Here is a 16,720-nt window from a genome sequence, read left to right as displayed (position 1 = left end):
TTTAGACCTTGGCTTTATTAAATGTGGAAAATTATAGTCAAAAAAGCTCCTACGTAATTAGTGAAATAAAGAGTGTCCAAATGAAAGTGAATCCAAGATAAAGGCAGTAATAGCTACATTTTTAATTAATCCTAACCTAAAAGCTGTTTTACAAGTCTGTATTGTTCTTAGCGTGAACAACATGGTGTATCAAGCTGTGTTTATTAGGTCACTTGCGTAACCTAAATGTATATGAGATAATGTATAGGACAAGACATAAACAGAAAGATAACCGGCCTTTACTGAGATTATGTCTCCTAGCCTGGAAAAGGAAAGGGTCCATCAGAAGGGCCCACGAGGAGTTGTGACTTGAACCAATATGGAGTCTAGATTCACCGGAGTTAATACCTTCCCTTTGTTTATTTATTTGTTTCTACTATCTGCGTGTAAGTGTGGGGGGAGGGTGGTTCAGCTTATAAGTAATTAACAAGCAATTTGCTCCACCCAGGGAAGCAGGGAAGTTACTCATGCGATGCTCCCTGACAAGGTCACTGGCTGATAGATGAGCCTGAGCGAGGGGATTTTTCAGAGATTGTGAAGGCAGGCAGAACTGTGGGAACCAGACAATTAGTGGGTGGAAGGTGGGCAGCCATGTTGGATGATGACCATGAGACTGGCTTACACGGATAGGATACTCACAACTTGGCAGGCTGACAGGGGGAAAACAGACACCTGGGCTCACCCAACTCTTAACACAGTCATTTATCTTTGAGGGGGCTGAGCAGGCAATTTGCCAACCGTTTAGGAAGAGCATGTGCTGTTTCATATCAAACAAACATGGATGAGGTCAATCAAGACATACAGACAACATAAATATTTCGACTTCTCACTTATCTCTTCTGGATCTGACTTTATATTATTGCACACCGTAAACCAAGAGACACACAAAGTCTAGTATATATATATATACACACGCCTTTAAACATGACAGAAAAACTTTATCCACCCAAATTCAACCATAAGAAAGCAAAGAATATATTTAAGTATTTACAGGGAACTATAATCAATGAAAACAAAAACATGTGCCCTCAGTTTGCACAATTTGAAAGCTTACAAAGCAGATGTTCAGGATGCTGTGGGCACTGATAAAAGTGTGTTGCAACAATCCTAAAAACAAAAAAGAAGAGAGAATTGGGATTCGACACAGGACATTACGTTTTTCTAAAAAAGGAAACAGAATAAGATTTTTCTTTGGTAATATCTGAAATGATTTCACAACCTTAGGGGAAGCTGTGATTTCAAGAAGAAGGGTGTCTGACAAGCACTGATTTTTTTTTTTTTATATGTACATACACCAACATTAAACACCCAATCAGACATCAGTGCTTGATACTGGAAACATTGACCATGTTTGCTGAAGGATTACACGTGCCTTGTTGGTTTGATCTGTGTCTTGTCCTGACTACGTTGCTGGATAAGATTTAAAATGATATTTAAAAAAGCTTTTCCTACACATGTACTTTAGTTAGTCTAGTCAAATCTAGATATTTCCAGGACTTCACAAATATTAAGAGCTAGAGGTTCCTGAACATAACAAATTCTAGACCACCATGTACCAAACCAAATCTCCCAGTTACCACATCCCACTTCAGACACTTATGATGTAACAATGAAACTCCAAGCTAATAATGAAACGTCCTCAGAGTAAGAGAAACAACCCTGTTTCTAGCTTTTTCTTGAAATGTCAGACATAATAAAGTGATTAAGAGATGCCATTGTTGTCACTGACCCCTTGCATTTTCTCTAACTTTTAGCCTTGTATTCCACTCATTCTACTTTAATCAACAAGAGTTCAAATCCCACTGGGCTAAGGTCAACGTTTGTATTTTATGATACTTGAATCAAATCTCCCCCTCCCCAAATGTGTAAAGTATTTCTGATTCTGATATTCAAACAGTAACATCATGTTAGCGTGGTTAAGTAGCCGACATGAAAACATGAAATAAGTCAATTTAATTTTTAAACATTTCAATTATATAAAGAAAACTCATTATGATCACTGCAGTGTAACAACATGCAGAGATAATGTACGACATACGAAACACAAAAACAAACCTTCTGTTGTTGTTTTTAAATAATAGTGTGCTGTGAACTCAGATGATGAGTTTTTTTCTCAATGGCAAAATAAATATAAAGATTTAATGTTCATCTGCAAACTGGGTAAACTTGTGGAATACCTGTGAAAGATGTTTCAGAAATAAAAACTGTGTTCAATAGAATTGAATAAACTGTTTTCCTGCTTTTTTGTATTTTGTATGAAATGTTTGGAACTTATTTTTTGCTATTTTTCCTGTACAACCTAAACCCAGTAGTAACAGGTTTTCCTTGTTATTATGTGAAAAGTTTTGTTTCACAAGCTAAAGTTTCTACCTACTTCTTTTCTTTCTACTACTGAATGGTGAAAATGACATTACTATCATTTTGTCAAGATTAACTTTAGGACTTCGGCCGTGTTGAGCCGTGTTGAGTGCACTCGTTAGGCCTTTCAGAAAACTCCATCATACCACAAAGCTCACGTACAATCAGTTATATAAATACCACAGTTTGGGAATCACTGATATAGAAACTAAGCATCATGATACACTGTGGCATTTTTAAGACCCTTTAAATAAGACAAAAACAAAGTCTCATATGCACCTGGAGCTTCAAAGCCTCCAAAACTCTTATTGTGGACTTGAAATACACCAGGCACTTGACACCAGCTGTTAATCAGATAATGAAAGCCTCGCAGTTACACAAGCACACTTGTGTGGAAGCGGCTATAAATTCTTTGCCATGACAGCATGTGAGGGCAGGGAGAGAGTGAGAGTTGGATTTGGTACCAGGCACTTACCTTCCCAACTGAATGACGCATCGAATGAGCATTATGCTGAAACACTCCATCAGCTATTTTCCCTCAGCACATTATTTTCATAAATATATCCTTGTGAATGTAACAGAGTTCAGTTCCTGCTAAGAGAAATATGTGACAAGCAGACTTTAAGGGAATTATGAAATGGCATGCAGTGTCTCTGTAGTCTGTGAAGCCCCTAAAATACACATATTTTTGTGACAGATGAACTGCGAGCTGCAGTTCAGGTTGGAAATGGAAAACACTCCACTGGGACACATCCTACTCAACATTTCCATGTTAGTAACCTGACCACAGAGTTTTAGAGTGAACCCCTGCTCCACTTACCCTTTTCACCTCCATCACCTCAATCACCAAGCAGCCTGCCATTGTAGTAATACACAGGAACCCACCTGGTACGCAATAGCACACCAATAGGTCAGCGAGTGTGAGGTGTAAGAGTTTTGCCCTCTGACACTGACTGTGTTTCCGGGCTGGACAGCTCCTCTGGGCCAGGCCAGCCATGGTGGTCCCTGCATATGGACTGAATCTCAATCAGATAACCTCTCCTGGGGATCAGGTTCACCTCTGTAACTCTCTTCCAAGACACCCAGGGTTAATCTCCCACAGAGCAGAATGGATACCTGGATAAGAGAGAATGAAAGATGAGGATATGGTGGTGGAAGTGAAAGTGATTTATATAATTTAGTAGGTTGTCTGACCTCTGAATGAAGGGGTTGCACCAGCTGAAAGTAAGCAGAACTCTGCATACAAGGATTTCTCAAATAAACATATTGATTAAATATATGTTCCGGTTGCTGATGCATAGCTACTTTAAAATTACAAAACATATTTTATCCAAGTAATCTTTGAAGACGGACTTTTCAATCAGTAACGTAATCTCCTCGTTATCTCTCTGAATTAGGTTACTGCGGCTTTAAGAGCAGGACCCGGAAGTGAAACAGACTCACCGGCACTCTTTTAGCGTTCCCTTTCCGCTCAGGTCTCCGCAGTGGTTGGAGCGTGGATTTCATCATCTGGGCTCACAAAATCACCAAACATGAGTGTCCCAGCGTTTATCGATATCACGGAAGAAGATCAGGTATGACCCAAGTCTTTAAAAAACGTCATTAAGTATTGTTCAACTTGCGGGTGAATCAATAAATGGAAACTGTTCACCAGATGGGTTAGCATGCTAGCTAGCTAAAATGCTAACCGTCCTTAGCTGCTGACAGATGCGTGCTGGTTGTTGAGCTGCATGAGGATAAAGCTGCATATGGAAACACAACATACGTGTATATATGAGTAGTATAACATCTGAGATGGCTGCAATTAGAAACGTTGGCATAATGGCGATTTCCAGCCTATTTTTTTCCTCCCATTCTTTTGTATATGTATTAAAACTGAAGTGATGAGCTAGCTGAATGCTAATGCTAATCCAGGCACCGAAAACACAGCAGGCGTCAAAGCATCCTCACTGATTTTTAACTTCAACCTTTAGAGTAATATAGTGTTAGACTACTATTTTAATCTTAAATTTACTCTGTGATTCAAAACTAAAACTACAACCTTGACTAATTTACGACATATTGAGATAATCAACATCAAAACACAGCTTCAGAAGTTTCATTTGTCTTTAGTTTTTTATTTTGTTTTTAATTATTTTTCAGTTTAGTTTAAATCTTAGTTTTAGACACATTTTTCTAAATTCTTTGTTTTTATTATTTTTACTTAAAACAATAAAAGCAATTGTTACAATTAGATATATTACAAGTGAATAGAGACTAGATTCTCTTTCTCAATCATTACTTTGCATACATACTATTATTGTTACTACAATTATTGATGCTGTTTTAATAGTATTATTTTTAGTATAGTTGTAATATATTTATATTATAACTATATAGAATTGCCTAATTGATATAGGGGTATATTAGAAGTACACTTGCTAAATCTATGTAAGTATATACATCTAGATTTTCTCTGGTCATTTGTGTATTATTTTTTTATTTTATCAAAATGTTCATATTGACAGTGGATTTGCTTGTAAAGTTTATGTTTTCCTAATAAACAAAAAAGTATTATTATTTTGTCTCTGTATTGCAAATGGTTCAGAGAATGATATTAAGCAACTTATTTGAAAATACCTTCTTAAATATTGTAGAAAGGAGAAAAAGTTTTAACTTCTGCAGTCAGAAAACTGATCCAGAACTGACGTGCCTGAGACACATTGTAAGGATTGTAAGGCTATATGTCACTCAGTATGCTCGTGTCCAACACAAAAAGTAAGGGCATTCTCTCTGTGATTTTATTTTAGTTTTGTAAACATACAGTACAATTTCAGTTAGTCATTGTCTTGGTAGAAGCATGTTTTGATAATAACCTTGAAAGTAACTTTTTTTATTTGATAGTAACTAACTAACTACTAATAATACTTTTGCGTAATCGTTCCAGGCCTCCGAGCTGAGAGCCTACATGAAGTCTAAAGGAGCTGAAATATCAGAAGAGAACTCTGAAGGTGGACTAAATGTAGATCTGGCTCAGATCATCGAGGCGTGTGATGTGTGCCTCAAGGACGATGATAAAGGTAAGTGATGACCATGAAAACCACTACATCTTACCCACGGTCAGTTGTTTATTAATGGTAGAATAATAGGAAAACATGTATTTTTAATGTGTGTGTTTAATGTTAACAGTTTTACCAAGAACAGCATTTCATCATATTATGGTTGAGTTGTTTTATGTGTAACATGGGCTGTTCCAGTCTTCCAGCATGCATATCAACAAGACACCGGACCTGCCTCGACTACATGCTATGCAGTTGTAAAGTGATCTCACCAATTAATGTCACATCTTAATTGACAGGAAACAATTCAGTAACTAGTGCTCCTGACTCACTACATGTGACTGTGTGCCTCTTTTCAGACGTGGAGAGCGTAATGAACAGCATTGTGTCTCTGCTGTTGATCCTGGAGACAGAGAAGCAGGAGGCCCTCATTGAAAGTTTATGTGAAAAGCTGGTGAAGTTCCGTGAAGGAGAGAGACCTTCCCTCAGGATGCAGCTGTGAGTCGTATTTACTCTTTTTTTCCCTTTAGATAAATCCACAGCTGTGCCTCTCTTCATCTCTGTACACCTTTCACAAGCATGGAAACCAACTGGTCCATGATTTTGGTGTAAGAAAATATAGCTGGTTTTATAATCTAAACAACAGATAACTTTTCAGAAAATCAACAGGTAGAAACGTCTGTGTTTCTTTGGAAATGTCATGCAGCAAGAAACTGCCAAAGCTAAAAATCTAATCTCTGTTACTTGACATCTCCTTCATGTTTCAGACTGAGTAACCTGTTCCATGGCATGGACGAGAATGCGCCAGTGAGGTACACTGTCTTCTGTGGCCTCATCAAGGTGGCAGCAACTTGTAATGCAATCGCTTTCATCCCCACCGACCTCGATCAGGTATAAACTTTCTACGGCTATTCTGAAATAACTGAGCATATTGCTGCTGCATTTTGTCTTCTGCAGTTGATTTATGATGCCTGTTTGTGCTGCTTATCAGGTGCGCAAATGGATTATCGACTGGAACCTGACCACAGAGAAGAAGCACATACTTTTGAGGCTGGTGTATGAAGCATTGGTTGACTGCAAAAAAAGGTAAATACAAATTGGGTCAGATGTGAAAAACTCATGTTTTTTGGGATGATCAGAAGCAGATGTAGTATTGCATAGTACTTAAGATAAAGGCCTCATGGTCAGCTGGCTCATCTCTCAATCAGAAGGTTGGCAGTTCGATCCCCAGCTCCTGAAGACCTCATGTTGAAGTACACTTGGGCAAGTCACTTAACCCCAACTTGCTCCCGGTGGCATAGCTACCGGTGTGTGAATGCCTGTGGATGTGATTCATTAATACTGATTGTCACTTCAAATAGCATCCTCTTGATTCAGTCTATAAATGTGTGAAATTTAATTTGTAACATGTAGTGTAAAAGTGCTTTGAGCGGACAGAAGACTCCAACAGTGGTATTCAAGTACAGTCCATTAACTAACCATAACATTATTTAGGCCTCTTTTATTCACATTAAGACGTGGATTGTGTTTAACCCCTGATGGAAATGATCTCAGTACAGAGTCTTCAACAACTGCTTTGCTCGTTTCACAGTGAGGCTGCAGCTAAAGTGATGGTAGAGCTGCTGGGAAGTTACACAGAAGACAATGCTTCACAAGCACGCGTCGATGCCCACAGGTAAACTTTGAGACCCTGTTGAACTTGTAACACGAAGCCTCGATTTGAATGTACATCTCTCAGACAGACAGTACATTTATGCATTTGGGACTGTGTGCCTTCTCTTTAGATGTATAGTTCGTGCTCTCAAAGACCCCAACACCTTCCTGATCGACCACCTGCTCACCCTGAAACCTGTCCGCTTCCTTGAGGGAGAACTCATCCATGATGTAAGTAATGAACATGTCCGTGAAGTTTCTTTTTAAATGAAGCATTTAAGTGGCGGCCATGATAAGAGCCGTTTGAATTCTCTAAAAGTTAAGGAAAGGTGGGTCAATGCTTCCTTTATAACCTCCTTAGCATAGGATACACTGGACTATCCTTTACCAAAGGAGATGAGATATGACGCCCCACAATTCCTTGCGGCCGAAACATTCAAAGCGAGTCGCGCATCTGACCGTTCATGAACATTAACGATGATCGTAAAGTGACACAGATCATGTAAGAGATAAAAAGATAAGAGACATTTATATCAGATGATGTTTTATTCAACATATTTCATTCTCTTAAGAATGCTTTGTGCAGTTGTACATTTGTATTCTTAAAATGTTATGTGTAGGCTGTATCTTGCAGAAATGTAACAATTAATTTCATACAATCATATTTATGTTGATTTCTGATTGGACAGGAAGCTGATGGTTTCACTTTTGTTACTTGTAGCCTGGTGGTCTATATTTCTTTTATTTAAATCCCAACCTTGTGGTAATAACGATTATTTCACTTGTAAGAAGGCACAGGGGAAAGTTTTTTTTTAGATGCGTTTTTTGTAGTCCATTTTCTGAACATTGTAGTTTCATCGCAGCAGACTCACGTCATTAACTTCCGCCGGCCCGTCGCATTTAATGACGTCGCCTAGTGGAAATGTGGTCGGATTGTCAGAGCAACGAGATCGCCTTTCCCTAAGTCCTTTATGAGTTCTCCTAACATCTTTCCTTAACCTCATGACGTTTTCCCCGGGGTTAAGGTAAAGAGGATAGTGGAAGGGGATAGGAGGGACAATTCGAACGCACCCATAATGTACCTTTTGAAAAAAAAAAAAAAAAAAGGTCACTTATTATTCTCTCTTTCAACAAGTTTAAAAAAAGTCTCAGAGCTCCCAAAACATGTCTGTGAAGTTTCTTTTTAAAAATCCACTCTGGTCTTGTATTTGATCATGTCTATAAACCCCTCTATTTCAGCCCTGCTCAGAACAGACTGTTTCTGTGTCTGTAGCTTTAAGTGTAAATGAGTTGTGTCTGACCACGCCCCCTCTCTGGAAGGGGATGTGGTTTGGCTTTTTGCTGCATTCATGTGCTGCTCGGTGGTCCAAGCTTGGAAGTCGTTCTTCCGACTTTAGTGTGTTCACGTGATTTCAGTTCGGAAAGTCGGAATGTCGATGCTATAAAGAAGATCTGTGAAACGTCACTGTTAAAAGTTATATTTGAGCAAAAAGTTGATGTGCAATACGTGAATTAAAAAAAATATTATTATACATATTTTGCTCCCTATGTGATGACGATTCTGTCGGGAAGTCGGGCACCTAATTTTTTTTCCAAGTTGTTGTTGTTGTTCCGACTTGAGCAGGTGTTCATGTGCATTTTACCACTTGGAAACTCGTTTTTCCGATGTGTCCGACATCACATGAATGCAGCATTTGCACCATGCCCTATTGTTGGTAGACTCAGAGGGCAAAACAGAGAGAGATATATATATGTGTGTGTATGGGAGTGTCACACACCTGGGGGAGGTGCATTTCCATGGAAATGTTTTATGAAAAGTGCTGCAGGCAAAAGACGGAGCAGATAGACACATCTCATAATTGGGTGTGGGGGTTGTAGCATAATATGTGACCTTCAAAGCACATAAAAAAATACATTTTTAAAAAAAAAACAAATTGTCCCTCTGTCATCGTGACTAGTCAGTCGTTCTTGTATGTGTAGGACGCCATTTAAGGTCACATGATTAGAATTCAAGCTCACTGTGATGTGGAGGCCTCTCCTCTGTGTTTAACACGGGTTTCCTGATATACAGTGTCAGCACAGCCAAGAGAAACACAACCCAATGTTTAATTGCAGACCAGTCAATGGTTCATAAACTTTGAATGGTGAGCAGCAGGAATGTTTGCACATCACCAGCTGAACAGTCTGAGACAATGAAAACATTTTTTTTAACAAATGCGTGTGCACAGTTTGGTAAAAGAGACTTCTCGGGTCAACAGGCTAGCCTTCCTGAAGATATTAAAAGTGAAGCCCATTCATGATCAAGGGGAAATAAATGTCATTCCTCATTGTATTTATTTATCACCTGTCCATAGTTCTGATTTGATTCTCTGAACAACTTTCAGACTGAGCGTGTAGAAGTGTATCTGACTGTTTCTCATCTTACGCTGTGATTTCTCCCTCTTCTCACCATCTCTTCAGCTATTAACCATCTTCGTGAGTGCCAAGCTAGCTGCTTACGTTAAGTTTTACCAGAGTAACAAAGACTTCATCGACTCTCTTGGTAAGTTGATATTGCACAAGATGTTGCTTGCATCAGCCCTGCACAAACAGAAATGTACGCACTGACCATGTTTTAGAAGTTCACTACACCGTTTAATTTATGAGGAAAGGATGTGTTCTACACGGCAAGGTAGCTTTCCTAATGAGCCAGACAAAACACAAGAAAATTAATTAAGATAGTCAGAATAGTTACAAATGAAAATGTAGTTACAGTGCATTCATGAAATGTCATTTTCTGAGTCAAGAATAGACTATAAAAGAGCAGTGAAAAGAATTAAAGGCAAAGTAGACCAGCTTTCTCTGCAGTAATCTCAACACCCTGAAATAACATTTTATTTGTTGTTCAGAAAGGACACAATGGATGGCTGCACCTAGATTCATATTAATGACTTTCGACCAATCAGAAGTGTGTTATAAAAGCTTAATAAGTAGAGGTGGGAATCATCAGAGGCACAATGATACAATATCACCACGATACGATATTATCAGGATACTTGTGTCACTATACGATGCTACTGCGATACAATAAATTGTGATTTAACTTTTTGATCTGCATATTATGTCAACAAAATTCGATGCATGCATGCACTGAACAATCTGAACTGTTAGTATTTCAGTCTAATCCAACTTGAACCTGAATGGATGACTGAAAAACAGCAGTCATTTTTAACAATGTAAGTTCAAAATGTGTGCAACCCCTTCAGCCATTAAAAATAAAAAACATATTTACTATTAATATATAAAAATATCGATACTTGTTGATCGTGAATCTATATAATAGCTCCACGCTACATATTGCAATACTATGCTGGATTGACCCCCCCCTCCCCTACTAATAAGAAACATGTGTGATACAATTCTTCCCTTTTAAAAAAAAAATCCCCATCTTAAAGATCCAGCTGTTTCTCTGGGGCTGATGGGAACTTTCATGATCTCAGAGTGGAAATATAAGAATTGAATGAATCATTTCAATACTAAAAAAGTTTTTCCTTCTGTTTACTTATCTTTGTGCAGGACAGAAACTCATTTGAAACCATTGAATCCATCTTTTATTCTAAGAATTAAAGCATCTTCTCTTTTGCAGCTGTAACATTTACTACATGGTGATGTTAACGTCAGTTTGAGCCATCGCACCGTGCTCTGTTAACTCGGTACAGGAATGTGTGTGTGTCAGCAGCGTGTCTCTTTCTCACTGCTAAAAGGCTAGGATGCAATTACAAGGGTGTGTAGGATGGACTCTCCAAACAGACAATGTGGAGTGATGTTTGTGTTAATGAGAAGATTCCCTGACTGCATGCTCCTAAATGTAGTAACAACTATCAGAGGGAAACTCCCAGTGTGGAGGCTAATCGACTGTGACAGCTCTGTGCTTAATGATCCCTGCTTGTTGCTCTGCAGGCCTGTCCCACGAGCAGAACATGGCCAAGATGCGTCTGCTGACATTCATGGGCATGGCGGTGGAATTCAAGGAGATTTCTTTCGACACCATGCAGCAGGAGCTGCAGATCGGAGCGGAGGACGTCGAGGCCTTTGTGATTGACGGTACAGGCACTTCACCTCAAAGCTGTCTGTCATTGTTTACCAAGGATGCTCTTTGTTTGTCATTTGGGACTTCTGGGTCTTAAAACAAAAAGTACCTATTGGCCCTCTTTATAAAAAGAAAACAGGGACATGAGTAGGATTTTACAAAACTTAGAACAACACTCAGTGATCTGCTGTTTAAGCTGCCTCCTTCCTTATTCATTCACGGTGGTGCTTGTACTACTTTTAGTCGGAGCTTCTGCTGTTTTTTTATCTCATTCTCCTCTTCCTTGTCTTTCTAGCTGTTCGCACCAAGATGGTGTACTGCAAAATTGATCAGACACAGCAAAGAGTTGTTGTAAGGTAAGTGTTTTCCCCACACCATTAAACATGGCTCAATTCTGTCTCACTCTGGTTTAGAAGGTGTTGATATTGTCTGCGGGTAAACAATGCAAGTTGGCTTGCAGAGTGTGGCTAACGTTCACAGTGCTAGCATCACCAGCCTTTGGTCCTCCTGGCAGGTAAACCTCGTTATGCATTGCTCCAGTTAAATGCCAGTTCAACCTAAAACAGCCTCAATACTTTTATATCTACATTTTCTAGATCAAAAATACTGCCAGACACGCTGCTCCTAAAAGATGCTATCTGTTCATTGTGCTTGTTTACATCAGGGCAGTAGAGCCAGGAGAGACGGTCCATTAGCCAGGACTATAGTCTCTTTATAGCAGGGGTCTCCGATTAAAACTAAACAGGGTCGGGTTCGATTTGATAAGGATTCTGGTGTATCGGTCATATTGGGCTTTTAGTTCATTTATTTTCTTTGTCCTCAGAGGCTCAAAACATGTGTGCTTTGTCTCGTAGTGATGCTTTTCATGAACGCATTTAATGATCGCGAGCTTATTGAATAATGCTAGGGATTAAACTGTCAGTGAGGAGAATAAACATAGAAGAGACGTCCATTCTTGGTTAAAATTCCTGTTAGTCAGTCTTCTTTTCTCATTTTAGAACACACCATGTCTACTTTTCTCACTCACTTAGTTTTTCCACTTCAGCATCTTTTCTGCCCATGGACTCCACCTGTGTCTCTGTATTATCTCACTCGCCGCCTTGTCTTAGTAAAGGATTTGATTGGCTGAGTAGCATCCCCTGTGACAATTCTGGACTAATGCATCGGCCTGTGACCATCCTGGCCGCTGAAATAGCTGCTGTAAAGGAAGGAAAAGCTCCGCCATTTAAAATAGATTACTGTAATAGCATCAAAGGCTGCACTGCTCATCAACATAAAGCTGGGTCCTCACTAAAACAGCATCTCTGTCTGGATTCAGCTCCAGATAGTGGCAGGTGGCTGCATTACAGTTTGAGAACAACCTTTGAGCGGCATCGTGGGCCAAAATATAAAAATATGAATTTGATCAGGCTAGTAAATCTGTTGCTGACTAGCCAGGGTGACATTGTTTAACCGTTGAGTCCACTAGTCGCACGCATCCCTAGTCTCTGCTCTTTAGTGACTTAACATAGAGCATAAACATCAGTGAGAATAATTTATTTTAACGGTAACATTTAAACGAGGCTGTAAAATCAACTTCATGTAAGCTATCAGATTTCCTCTGAGACAATCTGTTTCATCTTTTTTGTTCTCGTTCATGCTGCAAAGATTGACTGATTCATTGGTTTGTGGGTTATATTGCATTCCTGAATCTGGCCAAAGAAGTCTCGTCTTTGTTCAAAGTCATGGATGACTTAAGTTTGTTAGTTCTGAAATGTGAAAATAAAATAATTTGTGAAAAAGGTAGACGTTTTTGTGTGAATAAATCCCCTACACTGAAATAATGCACAGCCTTTTGTTATTTAATGTAACTCCACCTCCATAGGTCTTTTATTTTAGGACCTCATTCAGAACATAAGGGAAATGTCTCTTCATATTATTGCCTTAAAGATTTGAGACATTACATTTGCTTGGTCAAATTTACATTTTTGTCTATTTAACACATCCTTTCTCTTTTCCTTTCACCAGCCACAGCACACACCGCACCTTTGGCAAGCAGCAGTGGCAGCAGCTGCATGACAGTCTCACTGCATGGAAGGCCAACCTCGCAAACGTCAAGACCAGCCTACAGGCCCTGTCCCCCTCTGCTTAATCCCACCTTAATAACCCAACTTTCTAGACTGCAAGATCCTTCAATTCTTTTTCGGATCTCAAAATACCACGGCTGAAATGATCCGTTTTTATATTTCTCCAATAAAAGATCACTGGAGATCACCTGTGATTGCTCCTTTTTTTTGTTGAATAATATGACTGTTTCTAGAGGTTTTCGAAGTCAAATAATGCCATCAAAACAAGAAAATAAACTTTAGTGAGCAATTTCAAACCATGTGGAAAAGTGAGAAGTTTTACCATGCTATTAGTTGACAACGGATGTACAGTGTAATCAGTCTTTCAGACAAGTACCCCACCAGTTGCCTTATCTTTTCACAAAGCCATACATTGACTTTAATGGGGGCTCGTCCTCCAGCAGCCCTCAACATCTGGTTTCAGTTAAAGGACAACATGTCAGTATTAGATGAGCTGTGACTCTGGCTGAGAAATGGCCTGTAGTGAGAGGGTCACTTGTCTGGGCGCACATGAGAGGTGACAATAGGAAAGTGAACTTCAAATGACCCTGTCTGCTGAGGTCAGAGCTGTGGCATCAACACTTTGAGCTCGTGGTGTGGGCTGAGTCACTGCCACTGCAAATTTGAAACTGTCCTCTTGGTTAATAGATACAGTTCAGCTGTAGTCGGCATGACTCACGGTCTCTTTATGTGCCTAAAAACGTAGGAAAACAAGACTTCTAACATCCACTTAATAGTTCACCTTGCCCTCGCTCATGATGTAAACTAAAGTGCTATTTATCCCCCAGAGAAATCTGTTCTCAGGCACTGGTCCAACGCTAGATTGTGAACTCTAATGATATATGGCCGAGGCATTAGGTGTAAAAGGGGTCTGTTAGAGTTCTCTCCCTCTGGGGCTGTGATGAAATCAGCACAAACTGACGAAGAGCAGACTACTGACAATGAATCCCCACCCCCACCCCAAATACGTGCTGCTTTTTTATATGTCTAATAAAGCCAGAGCTCATCCTGGTTACTGTTTTAAGTGTATCAAGTAATCTGATCACTCCAGGCCCTGCCACTAAAATATTCTCTCTTAGATTAAATGGGCATTAGAGGTATACATTTATTGCTGCAGTGTGTTCTTTTTCCTATCGTAGCAGAGGTCTGCTGAGCCTCACCGCTCACTTCTGTCCGGTTGTCCGCGGGGAGCAGCATCTCCGACTCTTATCAGCCAGTGTAAATCACTAAACACATTCTCAGGAGCATAACCTCATCACAGCCACCCTGCAAGGTGGAGCATACAGAAGATAGAAGCTAATGTGATCGAACCTAAACAAAATGTTTGCAAAGCCTATAACGTCTTGGTTTCCATCTCTCATCAAATGCATCCTTTTTGTCTGTGGACAGAGGCTCTCCAGCTTCTTTTTCTCATTCTGTGCAGAAGTCTCTCCCTCTCGTCTCCAATTTGTCTCACTGGCTTACAGAAACTGTTGTGTGGACGGGCCCATGATGTGAGACACATGTAAATACTGCATGCTGCCGTTGGTTTATCTGCAGCAAATGTCATGACCTCGTCTTATCACAGACAGATAGAGGAGGTTCTGAATTGTTCAGTGAGGAAAAGCAAATGAGTTGATATTCCAGTTGGGAGCTCTATCTGCCTAACAGCTCGCTTTTGCATACGCAGCTCAGGTTATCAGACGCTGCAGAAGCGAACTCCAGTATTAAACATTTCATTTGCATATATTTGACTTATTTCCATTTTCTGTTACTTTATAGTTCTGTTCTGCACAGAGTTTCAGTGAAAAGTATTTCACTGTTTCTGTGTTGTACAGATAATAGTTTTCCGTTAAGATTCAACATTGAAAACACATTACAAGCTCGTGGAACGTGTCCCTGCAATTATTCAAAACCTAGTGACTTTTTATGAAAGCAGGGCAGTTAGGTTGAGTTATTATAGTTTGATGTTTTTGAGTTTAACCAAAGACATCCTCTACATTTCACTGTTACGTTGAAAATCTGTTCAATAGACAGAATTAACAGTTGCAATTTAAAAAAAAAAAAAAAGTATTTTTTTCTGCAACTGCTATCACTTTCTATGTTTTAGTGGATTTTGATGCTCAAACTTTTCTACTTTTACTCAGGGGTGTGGCCAGGAGTGGCATGGGGCTCCTAGAAATTGGATTGGACACCCCAGGTGCCACCCCAAAAATAAACTGTGATTGGCTATTTGTCCTGTCAGAAGCGGGACTTGTGTTAAAACCAACTTTTAGGTTTTAGGTTTTTGGTTTTCTTTTGAAAGGCTGCCAGTATTTTTCTTTAAATATATTCCTTTTAAAATGAACTAATTGGCGATGTTAAGGAACCAAAACATTGCCATTTAATGTATTTTTGAAAGGTAGATTGTGTGCAGGAGTTTGCATGCACATTTTTAAGTACTTTACATTTTGAGTTTAATATAAATCATATTGTTTCATTATCATTTTAAGCTAATGTTGCCATCATATTGTGTTATAAAGTAGATAATGATTGTTAAAGTATGAAGGGGTAGATAATTGATATTTATCTGTGTGTTTGTGTTCACGTCACGCTTCATCAATCAATCAATTTTTATTTGTATAGCGTCAACTCAACAAGTGTTATCTCGAGACACTTTACAAAAAGCAGGTAAGCCCTTCCTCTTTGTCTGTTAACATTACAAAAGAGCAGGTAAAAGACCTTACTTATTGCTATATTACAAGACCCGGCCTATCCATCATGAGCCACCCTGGATAAGTCATGCCCCAGTTTGGCCACCCCAGTCAAAAATGTGTGGACACGCCCCTGATTTTACTTTAGTAAAGCTTCAATCCAAGATGTAACAGAGCCATTAAAAAATGGTGCAGATACTTTGACTTTAGTTATGGACCTGAATACTTCTCCCACCACTGGTCTGGGATCAACTTAAATAAGCACAACACCACTGTGTGAGTTGATTCAGGTCAAAATTAATTTCGCACGTTTGGAGTGAGACACTTTTAAACATTCTTACAGTCAAATGGCAGTATGCTGTGTGAGGTGGCAATGTCATCCAGAGTCTATTTCTACTTTTCCTCGCCCCTTTTCTTTGTATCAACATTCTTCTGGGTGAATCTAAGGCTCTGACAGTATCCAGAGTCACATACAAGAGACAGTCACTCACTGTGTTTCAATTAGCACCATCCAGTAGTCAGTAATGATAATGTTCAATTGCATCCTATCTCTCCTTTACATAAACACTGGCCAAGAGGCCCAGAGGCTCAGAGACAGATATGTGTATGGACGGACTGAAACATAAACACTTCTGTGAAAGCCTGTTTGCCAGACAGACAGAATGGGAGATTTTATTATCACTGCATTGCTGCATGTTTTGCTGTATGTGGTGTCTCTAAATGTGCTGGAGTCACCAGTCTTTGTGGATCAAGAAGCAATGCTAAGTGAACTGGATCACTTAGTCT

General features: G+C 39.4%; 1 protein-coding gene across 1 annotated transcript; it reads left to right on the top strand.

The window, feature by feature from the left end:
* Window positions 1-3,822: 3,822 nt before the first annotated feature.
* eif3m (eukaryotic translation initiation factor 3, subunit M) lies at window positions 3,823-13,410 on the top strand. The gene is made up of 11 exons (XM_020639994.3): window positions 3,823-3,971; window positions 5,324-5,456; window positions 5,795-5,933; window positions 6,203-6,326; window positions 6,427-6,521; window positions 7,027-7,110; window positions 7,220-7,319; window positions 9,549-9,630; window positions 11,028-11,171; window positions 11,453-11,513; window positions 13,165-13,410. Exons 1-11 carry the CDS (start codon window positions 3,930-3,932, stop codon window positions 13,286-13,288), a joined length of 1,128 nt encoding a protein of 375 aa, XP_020495650.1. The 5' UTR covers window positions 3,823-3,929; the 3' UTR covers window positions 13,289-13,410.
* The last annotated feature ends 3,310 nt before the right edge of the window (window positions 13,411-16,720 follow it).

The sequence above is a fragment of the Labrus bergylta genome, chromosome 3, assembly GCF_963930695.1.
Source record: "Labrus bergylta chromosome 3, fLabBer1.1, whole genome shotgun sequence".
NCBI lineage: Eukaryota > Metazoa > Chordata > Actinopteri > Labriformes > Labridae > Labrus > Labrus bergylta.
This window is presented reverse-complemented; position numbering and strand designations above follow the sequence as displayed.